Source organism: Bubalus bubalis, chromosome 9, assembly GCF_019923935.1.
Source record: "Bubalus bubalis isolate 160015118507 breed Murrah chromosome 9, NDDB_SH_1, whole genome shotgun sequence".
NCBI classification, from domain to species: domain Eukaryota; kingdom Metazoa; phylum Chordata; class Mammalia; order Artiodactyla; family Bovidae; genus Bubalus; species Bubalus bubalis.
This window is the reverse complement of record NC_059165.1, coordinates 98,300,163-98,323,804: the sequence shown is the minus strand read 5'-3', so window position 1 is coordinate 98,323,804 and position 23,642 is coordinate 98,300,163. Positions and strand designations below refer to the sequence as shown.

Genomic DNA, 23,642 nt, shown 5'->3' with positions numbered 1-23,642 from the left:
AGAGAGAACCTGGGGACTCCCCTGCCAGTCCAGTGGTTAACACTGTGCTTCCACTACTGGGGGCCTGCGTTTGATCCCTGGTCAGGGAACCAAGACACCACTTGCAGCTCTGCATGGCCAAAACATACACACATATGTGTGTGTGTGTGTGTGTGTGTGTGTGTATATATATATATGTATTTTTTTTTTAAGGGACTTCTCTAGTGGTCCAGTGGTTAAGAATCCACCTTGCAATCATGAAACACAGGTTGGATCCCTAGTCAGGGCACTAAGATGTCACATACTGTAGAGGAACTAAACCTGCACCAAACCAAAAGATCCTGCATGACCAAACGAAGATCTCGTGTGCTTCAACTAAGATCCAATGCAGCCACATAAATAAAATGTTTTTTAAACAAATAAATGAACTTAAAAAAAAAAAAGAAGTTGAAGGTGACTCCCAGGTTTTGTCCTCAGGAAGAACAAAGCTGATGGAAGATAAACAAGTGGGGAGTCGACAGGGAACTAGTTTGGGGAGCATGTTATGTTCAAGGTGCCCATGAGATCTATACATAGAGATGTTGAGTAGACAGGTGGCTCTCTGCATCTAGAGTGTGGGAAGGGACCCTGGCTGGACTTCTAAATTCAGGAGTCGTGTACATACGATTGATGTAAGACCTAGAGCATTGTAGAGGCAGAGGGGTCACTTGCAGAAGCAAGGCTGGCAGAATTCCCTGGCGGTTCTGTGGTTAGGACTTCTCACTCCATTGCAACGGGTCCATCCCTGCAACTAAGCTGCAGGGCGTGGCCAAAAATAAACAAAAGGTTGGGGGGAGAAAGCATGGTCCTGGGACCTGTGAATCCTATATTGATGAATGTGTAAAACCATGGGCACTGAATGGGGCCGTTTCAGAGAGTAGAATTTGGAAGTGGACAGGACATCATCAAATAATCCTTAAAGCTTACCTAGCATAACGCCTGGCAGGAGTTAGGTTTTTAGAAAAAAAAAAAACAAAAAACTACAATTTTATTGAGCACCTATTATGTATCAAACATTTTTTAAAGCCGCTTTCATTTCATCCACACAGCTCAGGAGATGGGCACTCACTTATATGTCCAGTCTATAGAAAGAAGAAAGGCAGGTCGCAGGGATAAAAGCTTCTCACGCAGTGGCGGGAAGTAGAGCTGGCGCTAAGGCCCAGCTAGCTGTTCAAAGAAGCTGGAAGGATACCCCGCCCTTAGTGCAGCCCTCGGCCCACAGGAGGCGCTCCAACGCTCTGTGCCAAACGTAAAGTTGGGGCGCAGGCAGGTAAGAAGGGGGCTGGCCGAGTCCACACGCAGCTTATGCAGACCCAAACTGCTGCAGGCAGGCTTGTTTCCCTGTCCTTGGGAATTCAGGGTCCAAAGGTCTCAGGCTAGACTCTCCTCCTCCTCGCCAATGGGGCTGGGCAGCCAGGGCGGAGCCGGCCCCCGGGTCCCAGACAACGGCACCACGGTTAAGGGCTCAGCGGGCGCCCTGGGAGCGGGGACGGGGGCAAGCGACTCGGGGCCGGTGAGGGGCTCAGACTCCGGCTCCGGCTGGCCTAAGTCGACCAGCGGGCCTTCGCAGCCACACTCCGGGACCGCGCCGTCGGGAGCGCCTGCGCACGCGCAGCTAGCAGCCATGGATTCCTCCGACACGTGGCTGTTCTTGCGGCGCAGCAAGGGCACGCGCCGGCCCAGGAGGCCACCTGTGCCCATGCCCGTGCCCACTGGCAGGAGGCGCTGCAGGAAGTCGCCGTGTGCTTCATTCAGCGGCACGTCCAAGCCGTCCTGACGCTGGAACTGCATGTCCTCCTTGGCCAGCCTGCAGGAGAGACAGAGGGTCAGCGCTGCCGCCTCTCCCGTCTTCATCAACAGAGCTGAGACCGCGCACTACTTTTCCTGCCTCCACCCATCTCATTGTTCCACTTCTCCCAGAAGTCTTGGCTTGCCCCTTCCAGAGCCTGGCCTTATCCTCTGGCTCTGGCTATGAGCAAACTTAGGCCTTAAAAGGCTTAGTTGGGGCTCTGCCTCGTGTTGCTTCTGGTCTGCCCAATCCTCATAGACTGTAGCCTTTAGTGTCCCGGCTCCAGACCTTGACCCGGATCCCTGACACCTCATCCTAGTTCTATTGACTGTAGCTTTTAGCTCCGAATCTCCAGGGTGTAGCCTTTAGCCCCGTTCTGGTCACCCACTGCCCCTTCAATTAGACACAACCTGCAGTCATGCATCCAGAGGATGAGATGGTTGGATGGCATCACCAACTCAATGAGTTTGAGCATGAGTTGGACATGAGTTTGAGCAAACTCCAGGAGATGGTGAAGGACAAGGAAGCCTGTTGTGCTGCAGTTCATGGGGTCCCTAAGAGTTGGACACGACTGAGAGACTGAACGACGACACAGTCATGAGACCCAACCCAAGAGGCCCTGTCCACCCCCACTGGCTCACGTGATGTCGAAGGTAGAGCCCTGGAAGGAGGGCTGCTGCATCAGGAAGGCAGTGGCCGCGGTGTAGGGAGCGCGAGCCTCAACCGTGTCCCAGTACAGGTCCTTCTCCAGCATGGCCAGGTCATCATACATCTCGTCCACAGCCAGCATTGACACCTGCGGGAGAGGATATGCAGGGAAAAGTGGGGCATGGAAAAGCGCTGGCACCATAGGGTGGACCCCTCAGGATGGGTAGGAAGGTGGCTATCAAAGAGAGAGGATGGTTCAGGAATGATGTGTGGAAGAGTCTTGGCAGGGCTGGGGCCAGGGTCCCTTTAGGAGCCTAGGAATGGTCTCAACTGAGAGAATCTCACCTGGAAGCATCGGTCGATCAAAAAATTGGTCTCAAAGTCATCGTCGTCCTCTCCAAAGGGGTTGATGAGCTGCTCAGCTACCTGAGTGGGGAGAGAGGAGGTAAGCAGAGCCCTGAGAACCCCTGCCCACTTCGCCCCTGTAGTCCTGGCCTTGGGACCCCCACCCACCTTGAGCCAACCAGCATAGAAGAAGAACTGCAGCAGGGTGAAGATTGGCACGCACAGGTCCAGGTCGTGATCTTTGTAGCCCTGTGCTGGGTCCAGGAACTGGCGGCCAATGAGGCAAGCCAGGAAGTAGCTGTACACAGCAATGGTCACCACCTTGGGGGAGGGACAGGACGGGGTGCCAGTCAGGTCTTGAAAGTCATGGAGAGACCAGAGCTAGGACCACTAGTCACTGTGACAGGGTCTCAGCTAGTCCTTAGTTTTTCCTTGAGACCAATGCTCCAGAGCCTCTGACACAGGATATAAAAAGGCAGAACCAGGTTACCTGGGTGTAGACAAGGGGCACGCTAATCCAGTCATAGTGAAAGAGCATCCCACATTTGCTCCGAAACACATTCAGCTCCTGGTGGGGCAGATATAGGTCATGAGGGGGCTGAAATGTGAGCTCACACATGGGGATTAAGTAGGGGGTTACCTGGGATGGAGGTGAGTGGTCACCTAGTGGGAGGCGGGCATGTGCTTCCAGGGACTAGAGAGTCTTTAGTGGTGAGTGTGTATACCTAGGGGCATTATTCACCTAGAAACCGTCCCATAGCGATACGTGTACACCTCGGGGCTCTAGATAAGGGTGTTTGGAATCCGCCCTGTGAAAGGCACGTGGCAAGTCACAATATGACACAACCTCAGGGTGGGTGGGGTATAATTTTTTTTTTTTTTTTTTAAGAATGACCATCCGGATAACCCACCTCCAGCAGTAGCTTAAAGGCGCCGTTGTCGCGGATGCGGCCCTCGCGCCGAGCCTGCGCCGCCAGGTTGCAGAACCAGACGCAAGGCACCCAGTACTTGTTGTAGGATGAGTTTAGGTTCTCGAACTTCTTGCGCTCCTCGCGGGTCATAAACCCTGCGCGGGCGAGGTCGGGAGTTATTTGCCCCGCCCCTACCTTGCCCCCGCCGCCTGCGTCCCGTTTTGGCCGGAGCCTCACCTGCTTCCACCACATGATCTATGGTGGGGAAGCGCTTGAAGACCGCGGTGCTGACCGAGCGCAGGATAAGCACCCCGGAGAGCCCTGCGTAGCGCATGAGCGTGCGTCGGTAGAGGCGGCCGCGCTCATCGTGTCCGTGCACTGTGCCAACCACGACGCACATGAGCGCGTCGGTCAGGGGCATGGATAGGTACTGGTTCCACCAACGGTGCACTACCAGCGTCACGTAGAAGCCTGCGGGAGAGCCGGGGATGGGGGAGAGGGCTCAGTTGGGAAACTAGGGTCAGGGAGTTGGGAGCCCAGATCAAGGGAAGAGGAGCCGACCTGGGTCTTGCATCAGGAGCACGGGGTAACTGGACACCCAGACCATGTGGGACCACGTGGGCTGGGAACCTGAGGATCTAGCCCTGAGGTCAGAGGTTGGTGCAGGCTGAATCACCCTGGCTGCTTGGATGTCATCTGAGATGGGAGATTAGGATCTCCATATAGAGGTGAAGGACTTCCCTGGTGGCTCAGACGGTAAAGCGTCTGCCTACAATGCAGGAGACCCGGGTTCAATCCCCGGGTCGGGAAGATCTCCTGGAGAAGGAAATGGCAACCCACTCCAGTATTCCTGCCTGGAAAATCTCATGGATGGAGGAGCCTGGTAGGCTACAGTCCATGAGATTGCAAAGAGTCACACACGACTGAGCGACTTCACTCACTCAAAGAGGTGAAGGAGGGCTTCCCAGGTGGAGTTAGTGGTAAAGAATCCTCCCGCCAATTGGATCCCTGGGTGGGGAAGATCTGGAGTAGGAAATGGCTATCCATTTCAGTATTCTCGCCTGGAAAATCCCATGGACAGAGGAGCCTGGTGGGGTACCGTCCGAGGGATCTCAAGAGTCAGACACGACTGAGCACACATCGAGGTGAAGACATGGAGCCCACAGGTAAGTTGTCACCAAGGCCATAGGGAGCCCCTGAGCCAGGGGTGTGTGAAGGGGTTGGGCACACGGTCTAAGTTAGGAAACCTAGGGCAAGCTGGTCACCCCATCCTTATGGGCCCAGAATGGTGGGAGGAAGGCTGATATTATGTGAAATCATTGAGGACAGGGAGCTGGCGGACTTGTCAGAGAGATGCCCCTCAGGATGGACTTGAAATGAGGGAGTCCTATGGGATCTTTGGAGGGGGTCCCTGGGATGGCTCAGATGATAAAGAATCTGCCCGCAGTGCAAGAGACCTGGGTTTGATCCCTGGGTCTGGAAGATCCCTCGGAGAAGAGAATAGCAACCCACTCCAGTATTCTTGCCTGGAGAATTCCATGGTCAGAGAAGCCTGGCGGGCTATAGTTCACGGGGTCTCAAAGTGTCAGACATGACTGAGTGACTAACACACACTGGGGATCAGAACATGTGAGGGGAGGCACTGGTAACCCCATGCAGACACAGATGGGAGTCCCTGAGGTGACCAGGGATAAGCCTGTGGATGACACAGAGCTCTCTCATGGGGGAACTTCAGGGGATACACTGACTAGGTGACCTCCAAGGTCCTGGGAATCGATGCCATACCTGGAGTAAAGGATGCAGAAATGGGGATGTGCGGGGATGGCTTTGAGGAAGGGTCTCAGAAAGCAGGAATGGCTATGGGTGTCTCGGGATGAAGAGAATGGGAAACTCCGGAGCGCGAACCCACCCAGCACGAAGGAGACCGGGATGAGACTGGCGTACCGGTCGCAGTAAAGGACGAGCTTCTCGAAGTAGCGTTTCTGGTCTTCGGTCAGCACGAAGCTGCGAGGGAGAGGGGCACCGGGTCATCGGCGAGCCCAGGTCCCCAGCAGCCGGTCTCTTCCCGCACCCACTCCGGGGCCGCCCCGGAGCCCCTCCTGAGACCTCCCTCAGGCACGGCACTCCCCATCCCCTCCCCACCCTACCCACCCCCGGGGCCGCCTCACCGATAGGCGGCACTCAGCGCCATGTAGAGTCCGAGGAAACAGAGCAGCTCGCGCCACAGAAGTTTATAGATGCTCCCGCGCCACAGCAGCAGCAGCTTCGAGAAGCCGCCGAAGCGCGCCTTCGCCACGCGCGCCGTGTACGTGACGGTCATCGCGGCGCCCGGGCCGGTCGCGCCAAAGGAGAGGGGGCGCTGGATCGGACCTAGGCTTGGGGGCCGAGGAGTAGGGGGCCGGGACGGAGCCGGGCTGGAGGCTGTGGGCGGGGGTGGAGAGATGCGGGCCCGGCTCGACTCTGCGCGCTGTTCCGAGCCCGACCACCTTACCAGCTCCTGGGTTCCGGCTCTTGCTCGGGTTCCCCTCTCCTCCCACCTGCTCTGCCCTCCCCTAGCCCCCAGCCCTCCTCTCCAAGGCCCCCTCTTCCAGGTCACTCCCTTCCTTGGACTCCCGGTCCCAGCGTCTTGTACAGACCTTCCCTGGCCCTCTCCGTCTATCTCCCACCCTCAAGACCCTTAGGTTTTATCCCTCTCAGATCCCATACCCCTTACCTGGACGCCATCTACACTTTCCTCTGCTCCCTGAGTCCTGAACCCTTTAGTTTCTAAGTTCCCAGGGCTCCAACTGAGTTTCATCCCCAATTCTCTTTCCTCAAGTTCCACTTCGACCTTTCCTCTCCTCCTCCCCCAACCCAATCTGGGCCCATTCTCTGCCCTGCGCTTTCTTTTGAAGTCCTCCAAAGCCTGGCCCCCAAGCCTCCTGGCCCCCAGGTCCCTTCCCACAGTTCCCCTGGCCTTAGACTGGCTCCCTCTGCTGCACAGCAGCCCCAGTCTATCCCCCTCCCACTTAATCGCCCTGCCTCTGCCCCCTCCCCCTGGCCCTGGATCCACCTGGACATTTCCTGTGTCCATTCCTTGCTCACCTTCCACACCCTACGCTGAGGATTCAGATGGATTCTCCCTTGCAGACCGACTTGTCCTCAGGGTTCCCGGTTCCCCCAGGCCTGGGTCCTTCTCACCTGATGGCTGGTTCAGTGACACTTGGGACAAGGACAGGATGGGCTGGGTGGGTGGCTTCAGTGTTGGGTGGGGCTTAAGCCAGATTCTGTGAGGGAGGGGGCTGGGGAGTGGACTTGGGTGGCCCTTCCCTGGCCCTCCCCCTAGTCAGTTGCACAGTTACAGCCTAAGAACTTTGTTTGAAGTCTCCTCAGTTTGTTACCTGGGGCGGAGGGTGGAGAATTCACCCTGACCTCCCTAGCTCCTCCCTGTCCTGTCTCCCAGTCAGTCAGTCACTGGCAGGTCCCAGAAACTTTAGCCCTAGAGCTGGGGGAGGGGGCAGGAACCCTGTCTTTACCCAACCCAGTTGTACACACACTACTCAGTGAGGCTGGGTCACTCGAAACTCACTTGTAAATTAACCATAAAGATGCACATGGAAACATTCCATAGATCCAGACACAAATTCAACTTTCCTCAACACAGCCTCCCACAATCACCGTGACCCAGAAAGAAGTTACACAGTCACAAAGATTTCCAGAGTCACACAAGAGACACTTAGCCATACCCCACCCCCACTAAACTGCAGATATAAAGCCAATGGACCCTAAACCAAACCCACCAGGTTCTCAGCTCTCAGGCACCCACACAGTGCTCCAAACAGCCACCCAGGAACACAAGGGCAGGGACCCAAGCACTGAATTCCTTCATAATTGTACTAGGTAATAAAGACACACACAAGGTCACACAACCAGCCAAGTGCAGACCACAGCCCAACCCCAGAACACCATCACACAGGTGACCATCACACAGGCGACCATCACACAGAGGGAAGTAACCTACATTTATTCCTGATCTCCCCCATACAAAAACACACCTGTGATCACACGAGTTTGAGCACACTCTGGGAGTTGGTGATGGAGAGGGAAGTCTGGCGTGTGGCAGTCCATGGGGTCGCAAAGAATTGGGCATGACTGAGGGACTGAACTGAATTGACCACACATAAGATGCAGGAGCACCACACATCAGATGCAGGAGCACCACCCCTCAACACAGCAGCCCACAGTCCTGGGATCAGATCCAGGACCCGTGGTCCCTTAGATTTGCCCATGTTGCAAAGACATATTTGGGCAACACTGACCCCTCCCAACAGTCCCACAGACCCAGAGGGTCACATCCAGGAGTCAGGCCATAATCCCTCATGAAATTCACCTGCATTTATTTGTACATCAATCCATAAGACACACCCTCCCCAACACCCCCTCACTTTGGGTGGTGGCGGGCAGGTGCGTACACACACCCTGGGTTGCAGTCACTTTCGTCATTGTCATGAACACACAAGCTTAGGGACACAAAACTTTGTCCCCACACTTGGCACGGATACAGGACACATGTTCTCCCTTCAGAGGCACACCTACACAGGGGGCACTCTAGCCTGGCACAGACAGCCCTCCATCCTCAACTTTGAATGCATAGTCCAGTGTGGGAGGGGCAGAGGCTCAGGGCTCTAGCCCTAAGAGGGGCATCCTGGAGTGCCCCTCAGACTCTCCAGTCCACCCTAGCTCCAGAAGTGCATATGGCTCCACTCGACCCCACCCTGAGGTCCGGCCAGCCAGGACGCTGTGTTCCTAACCCAGCAGGTGTCTGCCCCACCCGGGGTAATTAGGAACCAGCCCGGACTGTCTGTCCTCGGACCCATGCCTCCGCTGTCCAGCTGCTGGACAGCTCATAAAAGAGGGTGAGGGGTGATGCTGGTAGATAAGGCAACTGGGGAGGGGATAGGCTTCAGGTTGATGGGCTCCATACTCAACCTGGCTTCCCTTGTAGCTCAGCTGGTAAAGAATCCACCTGCAATGCAGAGACCTGGGTTCAATCTCTGGGTTGGGAAGATCCCCTGAAGAAGAGAAAGGCTACCTACTCCAGGATTCTGGCCTAGAGAATTCCACTGACTGTATAGTCCATGGGATTGCAGAGTCAGACATGACTGAGTGACTTTCACTTCATTTCATACCCGACCTGAGGCCCGTTTCCTTGGATGTATCCTTACACACAGCTACCAGCCCTCCCCCCACTCCCCCACCCCCATGCTCATCTCCCGTCCTCCAGCTCCCAGTATCCCCACACACTTTTGACTGCTGGACCCCTACTGGGGCGGAGGCAGGTTGCCCAGGCTAGTTCACATGCTTACTAATTGTAACAGCGAATATTAACAAACACTCCTTGGCAGGTACATGCCTAGGGCTGTTGTAAAGGCGTTACCTATTTCATCTCATTGTGTCTTTACAAGCAGGAAATGTGAATTTGGTGACTTTGTTATTCCCGCTATTATTCCCGCTAAACTGAGGCCCAGATGACACACAGCCCTTTCATGACACACCTGGGATTTGAACCCCGAGCAGTTTGGTTAGGTTATAAGCACTTCCCTGACATGGACCTGCCTATACTGGCTTGTGTGCAACCCGACGGATTTGGGGGGGACACGTCTAGGCTCGTGGCTGGGTTCCCCTTACATATGCACACCCTGGCCCACCTAGATCCTGGATGTGTGCTGTCTAAACACTGCTTCCTGACTCATGTGTGTCCCCAAGCACCCCTTCTTCCCCCACCCACATTTAGCGCCAGCTTGGAACTTGCAAATGCCCAAGATCATGCCAATCCTGGGTCTCTCAAGCAGGGTGTGACAATGACTGTCCAGGAGTGGCAGAGGGAAGCGTGAAGGGGAGAAGGCGGACTGTTAGGTGTCTTTCAGGCTGGTGTGCTGACCCTTCCAAGGTCAGGTGAATTTGTGCCAGGGCCCTATGAATGGCCACACTTGTGTCTCCATTTTAAGAACAGGGGACTGGTGCTCAAACTGCAGGAAACATGATACAGGCCACTAAGACTGCTCTGGGGGCAGGATGGGACTTCAGGGCCCCTCTAGCCTCTGAGTTTTTTGTTATCTTGTCCCCTAAACTGCCCCCCCTGTTGCAGTCCTGTGCTGGGACAGGCTGATGCCATGCCATTCCATAGAACAGGAATTGGTTGTGGGGGGGAGGTGGGTGGAGACTGTTAATCCCCAGTCTGGCAAGCCCAGCCTCTGCCCAGGGCGCCCACTAATTCCCAAACCAAACAGCAGGCAGTGCTGGGCCCGCTGCCGGTCTAATCCGCTCCCCGCCAGCCTGGGGCTGGCCAAGGGGCCTCTTGGTTCCCACGCTCTGAGCCCTGAAGGATGTGGGCAGATACAACTTCTTCTACTCCAGGCTTTACAGCCCTGAAGGACACCCTGACCCATAAAGACCAAGAAAACAGCACCCCTTTACCAAAGAACCCTCCTTCCAAAACTGCCACAATAAACGTGCATCTCTATTAGATCTGTTGTGACAATGCCTCTCTGGATGTGACATCTTTGTGCAGTGTACAACCTGTGCAACTGTACATGAAGGTACTAAGCCCCAACTCCCACCTCATATCAATATCCACAGAAGTTTAAGATCATTTTATTGAGGGAGGAGAAGTGGGGAGAGGTGGTGGGGCAGCTATAGCTCCCCCAGCCCCACCAGGGGGAAAAGACCCCCTCCCCGCCTCCCATCCCCCAAGGGGTTCCCCTGTATTAGGGGGGGAACTTTGTGCAAACTCTGCCCCGGTGGGTGGCGGGTGGGTGTGAAATGGCAGCTGGGGCTGGTGGAGGTGCTACTGCGCGCTGGGGGGCTTGTAGGGCTCCAGGAGGAGAGCGGAGAAGGTATTGACCTTGTCCGCTCCCCGAACCTCATGGGGCAGCAGCGGCAGCTTCACAATGTGGAAATCTTCATATAGGTCCTCCATCTGTGGCGGGGGCAGAAGGCAGCAGTCAGGGGGCCCCGGGGCAGGGACAGGATGTGATCGGTGTAAAGGGTCAGGCTGGGGGGGGTCTCAGGGTCAGGGAGAGAGTATGAGCAAGGACTTCACAGGGTCATGGGTGGGAGTGGCGCCAGTGAGGTCAGAGATCACGGGCCTGGACCTCCCACTCCCCAGGATCAGAGATACCTAGGCCAGCTAGTCTACAAAGGCCAGAATCAGGTCTGAAGCAGGAGGTGAAGGGCAGGGGATTAGGCAGATGAACAGAGAGTGAGATGGAGCAAAAGATCAGAGAACACAGTAAAAGGTCAGCTGGGCCGGCTGGGCTGGGCCAGACCGCAGCTTCTGGGGTCAAAGTGTGAGACTGGGCAGGAGGGTGGGCGTGCACACCTGATCCAGGTACTTGGCTTGGATCTTGTGGCGGGCCTCACACATCTTGCAGGGCTTCTCGGGATCAGGGAAGACGAGCTGGTTGACGATGATGTTGTGCGTGTCAATCTTGCACTTGGCCAGCTCCTGGATCAGCCGTTCGGTTTCATACAGGGACAGGAACTCCGCGATGCACACACAGATGAAGGTTGTTTGCTCCTGCGGGAGGCAAGAGAGGACAGGGAGGGGCAGGTCTCAGCCCTGTCCCCGTGGTTCCCGGAGCCTCTCACCACCCACCTGGACCTGAACTCACAGGGTCCTTGAACTGCTCGCTGACCGAGCGGATGACAGGCAGCGTCTCCTCTAGCTTGGAGGCCAGCTGGTCTGCGTTCATGTCACCGAGGCCCAGCATGTTGCACATCTATGGGGATGGGAGAGGGCTCAGGGTTTACCTGGTGCCCATTACACTCCCTGGGTCCAGCTCACTAGACACTTGGTTGGGGAGGGCAGGGCGGGTGAGGGGAGATGGGAGGAAACGAATCCCAACACCTCCCAGTGGTTTAAGATGTGGGCCCTTGAGCAGATCATACGGGTCCAGCCCCAGCTCTGCCATTTTGTGGGACCACGGCCAGGTTAGTGCCTCGGTTTCCCCATGTGTAGAGCTGCTGTCCTATACAACACACTGTCACACACTCAGAAGGGTGCCTGGCACACAGGAAATGCTCCACAAATTTTACTACCTGAGGGGGGCTCAGTACCTGCCAAAGCGGGAGACATGAGTTTGATCCCTGATCCCGGAAGATCCCACATGCTGAGGAGCAACTAAGCCTGTATGCCCCAGCTATGGAAGCCCCTGCACCTAGAGACTGTGCTCTGAAACAAGAGAAGCCACTGCAGTGAGAAGCCCAGGCCCTGCAACTAGAGAGTAATCTCCGCTTGCTGTAACTAGGGAAAAGCCCTCGCAGAAACAGAGACCCAGAGCAACCACCAATAGAAAAAAAAGTTACTACCTGAGATTCAAGTCCCCACTAGGGGACCACCCATAACCAGGGAGGTGGGAGTGGTGTGCAGAAGCGTGGGGTCATTAGGGTTGTCATGCTGTGCTAACAATAACCCATGGTGGGGGGATTCGCACGCTCTCCATTTGACAGACACGGCCTAGAGAGGGGAAGTGACTTGAGGTCACAGAGCACTATCACACAGCGCAGTGCATTTGGACCTAGGTCACCTGGCTCTGGATACAGTAAGTCCCCTACATAGGAACCTTCCAAGTTGTGAACTTTTGAAGATACAAACATACATCTGGTTTCAGCCAGAAACCAGAGCTTGTGCTATTAATGTCAGGCGCGACTGAAACTGCAGCTTGCCCTCTGTCTCCTATTGCTGACGATCCTCCAGCTCTACCACCTCCGACCTCCGCTCCCTCCTCCAGTCAGTAACTCTTCTTGCCTGATCTGTATGCCAACTGTTGTACTGTACTACTGTACTTTCTAAGGTACTGCCCTGTGAACTTAAAAATGTTTTATTTTTTGTGTTTTTTATGTATTATTTGTGCAAGAAGTATTATAAACCCATTACAGTATGGTATGGGCTTCCCTGGGGGCTCAGCAGTAAAGAACCCGCCTGCTGATGCAGGAGACTCAGGTTTGATCCCTGGGTTGGGAAGATTCCCTGGTGAAGGAAATGACAACCAACTCCAGAATTCTTGCCTGGGAAATCCCATGGACAGAGGAGCCTGGTGGGCTACAGTTCATTGGGTCACAACAAAGTCAGAAGCGACTGAGCAATTAAACAACAACAGTACAGTACAGAACTACAAAGACAACTGTGTTCTTTGGGTACCTGGTTTCTGTGTTGAACTTACGGACAAACTGGACTTACAAACTTGATCTCAGAATGGGACTCGTTCATATGTACTGGACTTACTGTATGTGGTTTCAAGCTCTGCCTTGGGCACTTAAGAGGTGGAGGCAGGGACACCGAGGGCTGTGGAGGGGGGCGGACAGTTCCTCCACAGTGAAGACCCAACCCACCCACCGGGAAGCGCTGAGTGAGAGGGCACGTGGTAAAGGCCTTTGTTACGGTGTGACTGGGAGCCCTGCTCTGACTCAGGGGATTCCTGGCTGCCCGGGGGCCCTGCCTGCCTGTGAGATGAAGGGGCTGATCTGGTTCTTGATCTGCATGAGGCGGCCAAGTCCCCGCTCGACGATGGTGGGGAAGTTGAGCAGCCTCAGCGTGTGGCCTGTGGGCGCCGTGTCGAACACCACCACGGAGAAGTTCATGCCCTTCACCAGCCTGCAGGGAGAAGAGGGTCAGGGCCGCTCTGCCCTTTCTTCTGCCCCCAGCCCCAGGCAGCACCCAGTACCCCTGGCCGCGCCTGACCTCATCACCTCTGCGTAGCTCATGGCCTCGTCGATGCCTGGGAATGCGCTCATAGCTTCTTGCATCATCTTTTTGCCCATGCTCAGCATGTTGTCCTCTTCAAAGAACTCGTCTGGCAGCTCCGCCACACCCAGGCTGGGGTCAATCTCCTTTGGGCCGAGGGGGTCAAGATTCAGGCTGCTGTGGCTGAGGCCTTGGCACTGAGCCTGAGGGAGCCTGGGGGGAGCCTGAGGGAGCCTGGGGGGCGCCTGAGCACAGCCCACCATAGGTCACAGCTGAGGAGACCCCCGAGGTGCCATGACCCCTCCCTTAGGCGCTTTAGGTATTCAGCGACCGCAGATTGTCAATCAAGCAGATGGAAGATCATCAACTGTCCTCAGTGCCCAGATGGAACCCAGAGCCCACTGCAAGGCCTTTTCATCTGGCCACATCATGCAATGTGTGGGATCTGAGTTCCCTGAATAGGGATCGAACTCGTGCCGCCTTCAGTGGAAGCACGGGGTCTTAACCACTGGACTGCTCGGGAAGTCCCTGCAGGGACTTTTCACTGGCTGTTCCCCCACCCAGCCCAGGACCTCTTCCAGATCAGTCCTGTAACATGAGTCTTCCTTAAATGCCCGACCTAACAGTGCAGCCCTAGCCCCCGAGGCCCTCTTTTCCTTTCTCCTTAACATCTGGCCTCTTGAAGATCCCCTGGAGAAGGAAACGGAAACCCACTCCAGTATTCTTGCCTGGGAAACCCCATGGAGAGAGGAGCCTGGAGTGCTACAGTCTGTGAGGCCATAAAGGAGTCGGACACAACTTAGCAACTAAGCACACACGCACATGGTGTCCACTCGTCACGTTTATCACCGTCTCCACGCAGAGTGCCGGCCCCATGAGGGGAGGGGTTTGGATAGTCTTGTTCACTGTGGTGTCCCCAATACCTGGGAAGTGTGTGGCACAGAGTAGCTCCTCAACTTGGAGTAGGATCCATGAAAGGATAACCAGCCTGGGGTCCCTGGCCTGTCCTGCACTCAATGCCTCTCTATCCTCTGCCTGCATTACCTCTTTTTCTTTTATTTTTAATAATTATTTTATTTATTTTTGGCAATGCTGAGTTCTTCTTTGCTGCAAGGGCTTTTCTCTAATTGTGGTGTGCAGGCTTCTCATCGTGGTGGCTTCTCTTTGTGGAGCACAAGCTCTAGGGCTCTCGGGCTTCAGTAGTTGCAGCACCCAGGCTCTAGAGCACAGGTTCAACGGTTGCAGCACATGGGCTTAGTTGCTCTTCGGCACGTGGGATCTTCCTGCATCGGGGGGATCAAACCCGTGTCTCCAGCATTGTAGGTGGATTCTTTACCACTGAGCCACCAGGGAAGCCCGTACTTCTTTTTGAGTTCATGGTTTCTGTGGTGAATCCCTCAACTCCCTGGCCTCAGAGATCACTTCCCTGTGGGGAGCTTGTCCACACATCACCCCCCACAGTCACACCCTTGATGGGTTATTCCTAGCTACTGGCCCACTCTTTGACCCCAGCTCTCTCAACTCCTGTTATTCTAGATCTCTCTGGGCCACCTCATCCCCACCCCTCTGCCCCCTTGTTCACTGTCGGTGTTCCTCTTGGCAAGCACCCTTATCCAGCCCAGTCTCCAAAGGATGCCTCTGCATACACACACTCTCTTTTCCCTCTGCAGTTGGCAAAAGCCCCATTCTCATTATTTGCAGCTCACTGGCATGGCTGCACCAAGGTAAACATCCGAGGAACACGCCTGACAAATAGCTTCACCTTGCTCCCCACTGCTGATCGCAAATCTCCAATGGGCATTTGACAAGCCAGACAATGCACCGGTGGGAGTATTAATGCCACATCTTCTCCTTCCTCAAACACTTTCTTTCCCAAGTGGCCCGCAGTCTCTGCTGGGGCTTGTGCCTCAGTGAGAAAGTGAAGCCACTGGCCACCAACACCCTCATTTCACCCTAGAAAATGCCCCAGTCCTTCCTTCCAAGCCCCTGGTCCTGGCAGAGCCCAAGTCTTGGGTCTGTGCACTGGAGCGAGCAGACGCCCACTTGAGGCCCCTCCTCGGCTGGCATCCTTATTCCCTCCTGTAGTATCACTTGTCCCTCCCAGTTGAAGCATTTTTTTTTTGGGGGGGGGGCCACACCGAACAGCTTCTGGGACCTTAGTTCCTGAACCAGGGGTTGAACCTGGTCTTCAGTACAGAGAGAGCCCAGAGTTCTAACCACTGGACTGCCAGAGAATTCTCTGAAGCATTTGCATCAGCAAACACATGTGCTTTTAGCATCTCCTTTCTCAGAAAAGCCTTCCTTAACGCTCATTCCCATTTCCCTCCAGGGATGGCCACCCTCACTTCTCTGCTCCCCTCATGGTGATCACTGTTTCCACTTTGGTTCACCCACTCCAGGCAGGCTTTTGTGCCCATTCCCAGGGTGATCTGCTTAAAACGGATGTGCCTGCCAGAGCCAACAATCTTTCTGCCCAAGTCCCTTTGTCCTCCTCAAGTTTAGGAGCCCGTACTATCTTGCTTCCCTCCCACCTCACCTGGGGCTCCTCCTTGGCCTCTTTCACTGATTCTTCCTCTTCCTCTGCTGGACCCTAAATGCTGATATGCCCCCAGAGTTCTTTCTAGGTCTCTCTATTCTCTCACTCTTTCCTCTATTCGTGCAGCTTTAAATAAATATCACCCTTGGGACAATGACTCTCAATGCCAACCTCTTCCTCTAGGCTCATATAACTAAGCCACTGTCCTGATGTCTCCATCTGGATGACCAGTGGGCACCTTGGTCTCACTAAGCCAAATAAAATTCCCCATTTTTGCCTTCTACACCTGCTCCTCTCCCAGTCTTCTCCTTCTCAGTTGCCCAGGGAGTCAACTAAGACATGTACTGAATTCATTTCTTTTCCTCATGCATTATAACCAAGCAGTCAAACTGCTTTAATTCCAAAATACATCCCAGGGATTTCCCTGGTGGTCCAGTGGTTAAGAATCCGCCTTCCAATGCAGGGGATGCAGACACAATACCTGGTCAGGGAACTAAGATCCCAATGCCATGGGGCAACTAAACCCACATACTGCAACAGAAGCCCCTGTGTATGACAATGAAGACCCACTGCAGCCAAACAAATGAAAAAAAATCCCAAATTATGCCACTTCTCACCTCCCTCCCCACCAAGTTTTGGCTGCCACCATTTCTAGTCTGGTCACTGTCCCAGTTCTCTTTGCTTTCATTCCTGACTTTAGAGTCCAATCTCTTCATGAAAGTTACAGGGAACTTTTCGAAAAACGATGAGGCCCATGACATTATTCTGCTTAAAACAAACAGCTTCCCATTAAACTTGGAATCAGGGACTTCCCTAGTGGTCCAGTGCCTAAGACTCCACCCTCCCAATGCAGGGGACCTGGGTTCAACACCTGGTTGGGAAACTAGATCCCACATGCTGCAACTAAAGATTCTGTGTGCTGCAACTTAGACCTGGCACTAAGGTCCAGAGCAACCAAATACGTAATAAAAATAAATATAAAAATATATATAAACTTGGAAACAAAGCTGAAGTGCTCCCAGTGGCCTGCTAGGTCCTATACCATGTGACTCTTATTGATGTCTCCCTCCCCTCTCCTTGTTCACTAATCTCCAGCTACTCTGGTTTCCTTTCTGATCCACAAACGTCTCTCACCCAGTCCCCTGTGGGTATGCTGAAGAGGGGAAAGTGGAGAGACAAGAGGCTGGAGAACCGGCAGGACATGGTAGCTAATGATGGGTGTTCACAGGAAAGGCCTGAAGGTGCCTTTGACAGAGTTGGGGGATGGGGCGTGGCGTAGGCCTGAGCCCTATTGCACTCACCATGGCAAAGAGGTTGTCATAGCCTTTGACCTTGGTAGGCACCTTGGAGAACTTCTGGTCAAATGCATCGGAGATGTTGTGGGCTGGGTCGGTGGAGATGATCAGAACACTCTCCCGCCCCTTGGACAGCTGGACTGCTAGGCTGCAGCTGGGCAAAAGAAAGGTCAAAAGGTGGGGGGGGGGGGGGGCGGTGAAGAGTCAGGCTCTGCTCCCTAGGTCTGCAAGGGGAGATGAAGGGTCGCAGGAGCAGGGGACCTGGATCAGTAAGGGCCTTGAGAGAAGAGTATGGAGGACTGTGGGATCAGGCCTCAATCTCTGCAGTGGGACCCTCTCAGATCTCACCTACTGAACCTTTCACCTGGCTAGACTGGTAAGATTCGGCTGAGTGTGTCAGTCTGGTGTGATGCCTGCTTCTTCGCTGGCAAAGAGTGGCATCACGATCCGGCTGTCCAGCCAGCCTGACCCTGTGTCCGCTCCCTCAACGCTAAGCTAAGGGGTCCTTTGCACCTCTTGCTAAACTCGGTGGTTAGGCCCATTTGTCCAGGGTAATCTGCCCGGGGGATCCCTCCCTCTCCTCCCAGCTGACTGGGATCGCCTGATCATGTGCCCTCCCTCCCGCCTTCCACCCCCACGTGGGCAGAGAATGACAAGGTTCACCAGATTAGGATAGTTCCCTCAGGTGCCCCTCCCCTTCTCTGGGCACACTCTGGTACAGTCTACCTGATGGGGACATCTAAATGCTCTCCCGGACCCCGTGCGCTGGATTCAACGTGGTTCAGCCCTTGAGCCCCAACAGGGATGGTCCAACTCAGAGGGTGCCCGGCCGGCTTTCAGGAGATATCCTCCATTTGCTCCAGATAACTTCTGGAGAGTACAATCCAGAAGACCCCGCCCCAGCCCTCTTGCCCGGCTGGTGCTGGGGTGCTGGAAGACCCGGTCTTTCGCCTCCCCTTGAGCCTGTGGTACATCCCACCCGTTTTCCCGGCCCCCACCGCAGCCCCTTTACCTGCAGGTTGTCTTGCCAACTCCACCTTTGCCCCCAACGAAGATCCACTTAAGGCTGCGCTGCTCGATGATGTTGCTAAGCGTGGGCTCCAGCGGCTCCACATCAGGGGCATCCTCGAACTCCTCTGCCTCAACCCCCCACCCGGCCACCCCTGCCGCCATCTTGGAACCGGCTCACGTGATCAAGCGGAGCGCACCATGCAAAGCACCTGCAGGGGAACTTTCCTATCATATCCCCATCAAGGCTAGAAGGGTGAACTGATTTTCTCATAGCTTAACTTCTAGGAGCTAATAGAAGCTATATGTCCAATGTCTTCCCTTCCAAGCTTCACCACGTCAGCCTCTTGTCTACATTTTCTTCAAAGACTCCCCCTGTCTAATTAATGCATTGGTACATCCCAGGATACCCCCTTTACTGATTGGCCTCTAAGTCTAGCAGCACTCCTTTCATTGGCTACATCTTTTCTTACTTTCACCAAACACTCTCACGTCCCGGTAGCGCCAACCTCCCCTTAGCAACCGACCAAACACCCATTCCATGCCCTTTTCAAGAAGTTAGTTCCGAGGTCCCCCCTGACCTGACTCCATAGGCTCAACTTCTTGTCGATCATTTCCCGCCCCTATTCTCCGAACTGGGTCCTAGCACCCCTCAGGTCCGTCTCTTCTGTCATTCAATTGGCTGGGAGCCATAGGGCTCCGGACGCAAACCAATCACAGACGAACCGATTAGTTTGGCTGGAGACAGTTTCGGCGCTGCGAGTGGGTTAGAGAGAGAATTACTCCAGTTGTGGGCGAGGTCCGCAGACCCTTGTCTAGTGATCCCTGAGCTCCTATGCGGGCTTGCATCCTTGTCGTAGAAGGCACCCGATTCCCCAAAACCTGCTTCCACTTTACCCCAGGTTCGAGGGGAAACTTCAGTTCAGCCAATTCTGTTTAAAACTCTGCCCTGGGCAGGAATATATGCTTGGTCCCAGGCCCTTTTGCAGACCCACTCCAGTACTCTTGCCTGGAAAATCCCATGGATGGAGGAGCCTGGTAGGCTGCAGTCCATGGGGTCGCTAAGAGTCGGACACGACTGAGCGACTTCACTTTCACTTTTCACTTTCATGCATTGGAGAGGGAAATGGCAACCCACTCCAGTGTTCTTGCCTGGAGAATCCCAGGGACGGGGGAGCCTGGTGGGCTGCCGTCTATGGGGTCGCACAGAGTCGGACACGACTGAAGTGACTTAGCATACCTTAGTTGGAGACTCCAACCTAGAAATATCCGCGGCTTCATTTCAGTACTCTAGCACATAAAGAACTTCACTTTCACTTTTCACTTTCATGCATTGGAGAAGGAAATGGCAACCCACTCCAGTGTTCTTGCTTGGAGAATCCCAGGGATGGGGGAGCCTGGTGGGCTTCCGTCTATGGGGTCACACAGAATCGGACACGGCTGAAGCGACTTAGCAGCAGCAGCACATAAAGTAATACTCTAATTTGCAGATATGAACGTCTCAACTCCTTGGAGTGAGCTGTGTCTCTGTTTCCAAATGAAAACTCCATCCCAGAAATAGGTACCTAATCCAGAGACTCCCCCATTTCTGTTCTCGGGGACCAGGCTAGATATGCTCTCTAGCTAGTTTTAGTTAGGGACCCAGGTTCCGAGGTATTAGCTGAGCTCACAGCCAGGCAACGTGTCTCCCCTCATTGAGATTATCCCGGGTGTCAGAAAGAGATTCTAGCCCCGAAAAGCTAGTACACCACCGAGTCCCAAGCGGGAACCTCACTCAGAGAGCCAACTACAATACCCAGAACCAAACAATAGTCTCATTCCGGAAGAGACCATCTCTACAGAACGCCTGCAGGAGCCTAGCAGGGTTATAATGTTCCGCGGGACCCAGCGGGGCGGGCCGGGGATTGGCCGGGGCAGCTGCTTGAGGGCGCGCCGCGTCAGGCCTTATTCCTCATTTGCCCCGCCCCTCATGCCCCGCCCCCACTGCGGTCACCTAAGCGCCAAGACGGGTCTTCCCGGCATGCATTGCCCGGGACCAGGCTTGTCGGGCGCCAAGCGCGGGGCCGGGAGCGGCCTTCCCGGAGTCCTTTGCGCGGCACCTGGTGACAAAATGGCTGCCCGAGGGAGACGGGCGGAGCCTCCCGGTCGGGAGGCGCCGGGCCCCGCGGGTGGCGGCGGCGGCGGCGGCGGAAGCCGATGGGCTGAGTCGGGGCCCGGGACGTCGCCCGAGAGCGGGGATGATGAAGTGTCGGGCGCGGGTTCGAGCCCGGTGTCGGGCGGCGTGAACTTGTTCGCCAACGACGGCAGCTTCCTGGAGCTGTTCAAGCGGAAGATGGAGGAGGAGCAGCGGCAGCGGCAGGAGGAGCCGCCCCCGGGCCCGCAGCGACCCGATCAGCCAGCCACCGCTGCCGCCGCGGGTCCCGGGGATCCGAAGAGGAAGGGCGGTCCGGGCCCCACGCTCAGCTTCGTAAGGAGCCGCGGGGGTGGGGGCGGGCGCCAGGGTCTTCCTTGGCCTGGGGAATCGGGACCGAGAAAGGGGATCGGGATCCAGGTCCACCCTCTGATCCCGATCAGGGGGCCGTCCGGGTCACCCGCTGAGGATTCAGAACCTGGATTCCCGACAAGAGAGGTCTGGGGGCGGAGATGGGGACCCCAGGAGTCTGCCCGCAGGAACTGGGAGCTGGGGGCGGGATTCCATTGGAAACAGCGTTCCGAGGATCGGGAGACCAGGGTACTAGAATTCCTGTTTGAGTGGTACTCACCCGAACTTTGGATTTGGGGACCATCTTCTACTATGGGAATGGGTGTCATATTCAAGTCTGGAGTCTGAGCTGTGTGAATGAAAGACTCAGACTGCTTACTGTGTGACCTAGGAGATTTGCTTGAGTTCCATGATTCTCATTCGTCCGGTGTCCATTTATTGAGCACCTTACCTTGTGCTGGGCACTGTGCTAGGTGATGGATATGCTGTGCTGAACATGACAGGCATCACTGCTCTCCTGGAGCGTCTGAGATGGCCTAACCTCATTTTCCCTGCTTGCAAAAGTGGGCATCTTCTTATGTGATTACCACTGGGCAAGCCTTACAGGAAGGACTAAACCAGTGGTTCTCAACTGGGGACGATTTCCCCCTACCCCATCTCCACACTTGACGAAGTCTGGGGACATCTGTGGTCATCAGAACGGACATTCATGAGCAGAGGGCAGGGCTGCTGCTCAACATCCTGAAACAGAACAACTCTCTCCTCCTCCTCCTCCCCAGCAAACATGATCCAGTTCAAAATGTCATTAGTGCCTAAGATTGAGAAACTCTAGGCTAAAAAAAGGGCACCTGTATTGATTGTCAACCCTGAGCTGGCTTTGTCTCTGGTGTTGAGAGCAAGTTCCTGTGGTGTGGAGAAAAAAAGTGTTGACTTAAGAGTAATGGACTTGGGTGGGGGTGCATCAGGTTTCTTCATCTGTCAAAAATGAGTGTGAGAATAGTCTCAGCAGCTCAGGTCACTTTACACCTGGTTGAGGGCTAGGGACAGGATGTCCGTAAAGCCTGTCACGGCCCTTGGTACACAAGAAGCCCTCAGTTTGTGGAAGAAAATAGAGGACCGGGAGGAAAGTTCAGGCTAAATCTTGGATTTGAAGAATGGGAAGTGACAGGGCCTGGGCTGGTGTGAGAACTGGGTGGCAGCCGAGTGCCCCCCTGTGAATGAGAGTAGCAGTAGTTGTCACTGCCTTTTCCATTTGGTCATCGAGGGGCCATTTGTGGGAGCACCCTCAAAGAGGCCAGGCCAGGTTAGGTGTCAGGGAACAGCATCAGGCGGTGGCTAAGACTGCTGCTCGCTGGACTCAACACACCTGACCCTGAATCCAGCTCCACTGTCTGCTGTCAGCATGATCCAGAGGACAGGCTTCTCCTTTTCAAAGGTGTTTCCTCATCTGTCCAATGGGGATGGTTGTCACCTTCATCTTAAGGTGACTGTGAAAGTGGAAGGAGATGATACATCCAAAGCCACTTGGCACAGGGCTTAGTATACAGTAAGTGCTCAATAAAGGGAGCTGTTGCTGCCTGTGTGGTCCGTAATAGGGGATAGTGAGGACAGAGCTCATCCCCCTCCTGTGGGGATTCTTCTCTCTCCCTGGGAAGACAGCTGGGGGGCCCAGGACTGCCTGGGCATCATGGGCCCAGGGCAGGCGCTGAGTCGCGTGTGCTCCTCTCTGATTGCTGCGCAGGTCGGCCGGCTGGCGGAGCTGGGCGCGGCGTCGGGACGGGCCACCGGGCCGGGCTAGGAAGGTGTAGTGGGCCTCAGCGCCGCCAAGGGCGGGCCCCGGCTCCTGTAACCGTTGCAGTCTTCTGTCCCTTCACCCAGGTGGGCAAGCGCAGAGGCGGGAACAAACTAGCCCTCAAGACGGGAATAGTAGCCAAGAAGCAGAAGACGGAGGATGAGGTGAGCAGACCGGTTGTGGCAGGGACTGCCTCTGTTGCCTTTTCCTTCTAGCCTCAGCGCCTGGCCGAGGTGCCCCATCCCTCCCTCTTCAGTATCTGGCCCTTGGATGGATGTACTGGGTGGGGGAGGAGGGCTTTCAACCCAGCTCCTAGATAACTTGCCTCTGCTTATCTTTATCTCAGACCCAATATGCTGTGGATGGGTCAGCTGTCTCAGGACAGTCCTGACCTTGGTTCCTGGCATCCCCTTCCCAACCCCCTGTGTATCCCTCCTCTCCCCCACAGGTATTAACAAGTAAAGGTGATGCATGGGCCAAGTACATGGCAGAGGTGAAAAAGTACAAAGCCCACCAGTGCGGTGATGATGATAAAACGCGGCCCCTGGTGAAATGACCCCCCTCCCTGCCTGCCCACGGCCTGGGACTCTCTGCGATGTACATAACTATTTAATGCAGTGGCAGCGCGGCAGCCTTTCCCCCCAAGGACTTATACACAGAAGGAAACCGAGATGCTTCCCGCAGCTGCGGATGATTCTCCAGGACTCTTTTTTACCTTGAGCACTTGCCTCCTGAGACTTCATAGAACAGTGTTTTACTGTCCCCTCTCCTCCCTCCCCCTGGCTCTTTCTGTCTTCCTTTTCTCACCCCCACTCCCACCCTTTAGCCATCACTTCTGGGAAGTAAAGAACATGACTTAGTGCTGGAGTTGTGTGCTTGGTTTGCCTTCTTTGCTCTCTCCAACTTAAGCCCTTCCCTCTTGGCTGGTTGCACACCCACCAAAGGCTGGGTCTGCCCCAGTGATGTGGGGGTGTCGGGGATAACTGGGGTGCAACCCCTCCTGGGGTTGAACTCTCCTCAGGATTCACGCCTGAGACACACACCCCACGCCCTGCTGTTGCTCTTGTTCAGTGTCTGCACAGTCCCATCTGGGC

At 55.1% G+C, this 23,642-nt stretch overlaps 3 protein-coding genes and 1 non-coding gene across 5 annotated transcripts; 2 read left to right on the top strand and 2 right to left on the bottom strand.

The window, feature by feature from the left end:
• Positions 1–863: 863 nt before the first annotated feature.
• BEST2 (bestrophin 2) lies at positions 864–10,183 on the bottom strand. The gene is made up of 9 exons (XM_044948188.2): positions 5,880–10,183; positions 5,621–5,715; positions 3,949–4,182; positions 3,712–3,866; positions 3,291–3,368; positions 2,969–3,121; positions 2,801–2,881; positions 2,449–2,603; positions 864–1,825 (listed from the first exon to the last, which is right to left on the bottom strand). The coding sequence occupies exons 1-9, from the start codon at positions 6,029–6,031 to the stop codon at positions 1,390–1,392; spliced, it is 1,539 nt and encodes a 512-aa protein (XP_044804123.1). The 5' UTR covers positions 6,032–10,183; the 3' UTR covers positions 864–1,389.
• TRNAC-ACA lies at positions 4,450–4,521 on the top strand. The gene has a single exon. It is a non-coding gene; the product is annotated as a tRNA-Cys (tRNA).
• Positions 10,184–10,328: 145 nt separating the features above from the next.
• Positions 10,329–18,486, bottom strand: GET3 (guided entry of tail-anchored proteins factor 3, ATPase). Its single transcript, XM_006041583.4, has 7 exons — positions 18,279–18,486; positions 17,273–17,420; positions 13,433–13,581; positions 13,195–13,345; positions 11,364–11,471; positions 11,072–11,269; positions 10,329–10,669 (listed from the first exon to the last, which is right to left on the bottom strand). The coding sequence occupies exons 1-7, from the start codon at positions 18,437–18,439 to the stop codon at positions 10,538–10,540; spliced, it is 1,047 nt and encodes a 348-aa protein (XP_006041645.1). The 5' UTR covers positions 18,440–18,486; the 3' UTR covers positions 10,329–10,537.
• Positions 18,487–20,295: 1,809 nt separating this feature from the next.
• TRIR (telomerase RNA component interacting RNase) lies at positions 20,296–23,415 on the top strand. Of its 2 annotated transcripts, XM_025293622.2 has the most exons (3): positions 20,308–20,741; positions 22,635–22,712; positions 22,997–23,415. In XM_025293622.2, exons 1-3 carry the CDS (start codon positions 20,385–20,387, stop codon positions 23,102–23,104), a joined length of 543 nt encoding a protein of 180 aa, XP_025149407.1. In that variant the 5' UTR covers positions 20,308–20,384; the 3' UTR covers positions 23,105–23,415. The 2 variants fall into 2 exon arrangements, with proteins under 2 accessions (XP_025149408.1, XP_025149407.1); XM_025293623.2 differs by lacking the exon at positions 22,997–23,415 and having other exon boundaries at positions 20,296–20,718; positions 22,635–22,711.
• Positions 23,416–23,642: the final 227 nt, after the last annotated feature.

Bases quoted from the DNA above. Each gene is read 5' to 3' on its own strand.
- BEST2 (XM_044948188.2), bottom strand. From the start codon at position 6,031: ATGACCGTCACGTACACGGCGCGCGTGGCGAAGGCGCGCTTCGGCGGC. The intron at 3,122-3,290 runs GTAACCTGGTTC...CCCTCCCCCAAG, and splicing joins TGCCCCTTGTCTACACCCAG to GTGGTGACCATTGCTGTGTA. The intron at 2,882-2,968 runs GTGGGTGGGGGT...CTCCCCACTCAG, and splicing joins TCTATGCTGGTTGGCTCAAG to GTAGCTGAGCAGCTCATCAA.
- GET3 (XM_006041583.4), bottom strand. From the start codon at position 18,439: ATGGCGGCAGGGGTGGCCGGGTGGGGGGTTGAGGCAGAGGAGTTCGAG. The intron at 17,421-18,278 runs GTAAAGGGGCTG...TCTTTTGCCCAG, and splicing joins GTTGGCAAGACAACCTGCAG to CTGCAGCCTAGCAGTCCAGC. The intron at 11,270-11,363 runs GTGAGTTCAGGT...TGCCTCCCGCAG, and splicing joins GCGAGCAGTTCAAGGACCCT to GAGCAAACAACCTTCATCTG.
- TRIR (XM_025293622.2), top strand. From the start codon at position 20,385: ATGGCTGCCCGAGGGAGACGGGCGGAGCCTCCCGGTCGGGAGGCGCCG. The intron at 20,742-22,634 runs GTAAGGAGCCGC...CCCTTCACCCAG, and splicing joins CGGGCCCCACGCTCAGCTTC to GTGGGCAAGCGCAGAGGCGG. The intron at 22,713-22,996 runs GTGAGCAGACCG...TCTCCCCCACAG, and splicing joins AGCAGAAGACGGAGGATGAG to GTATTAACAAGTAAAGGTGA.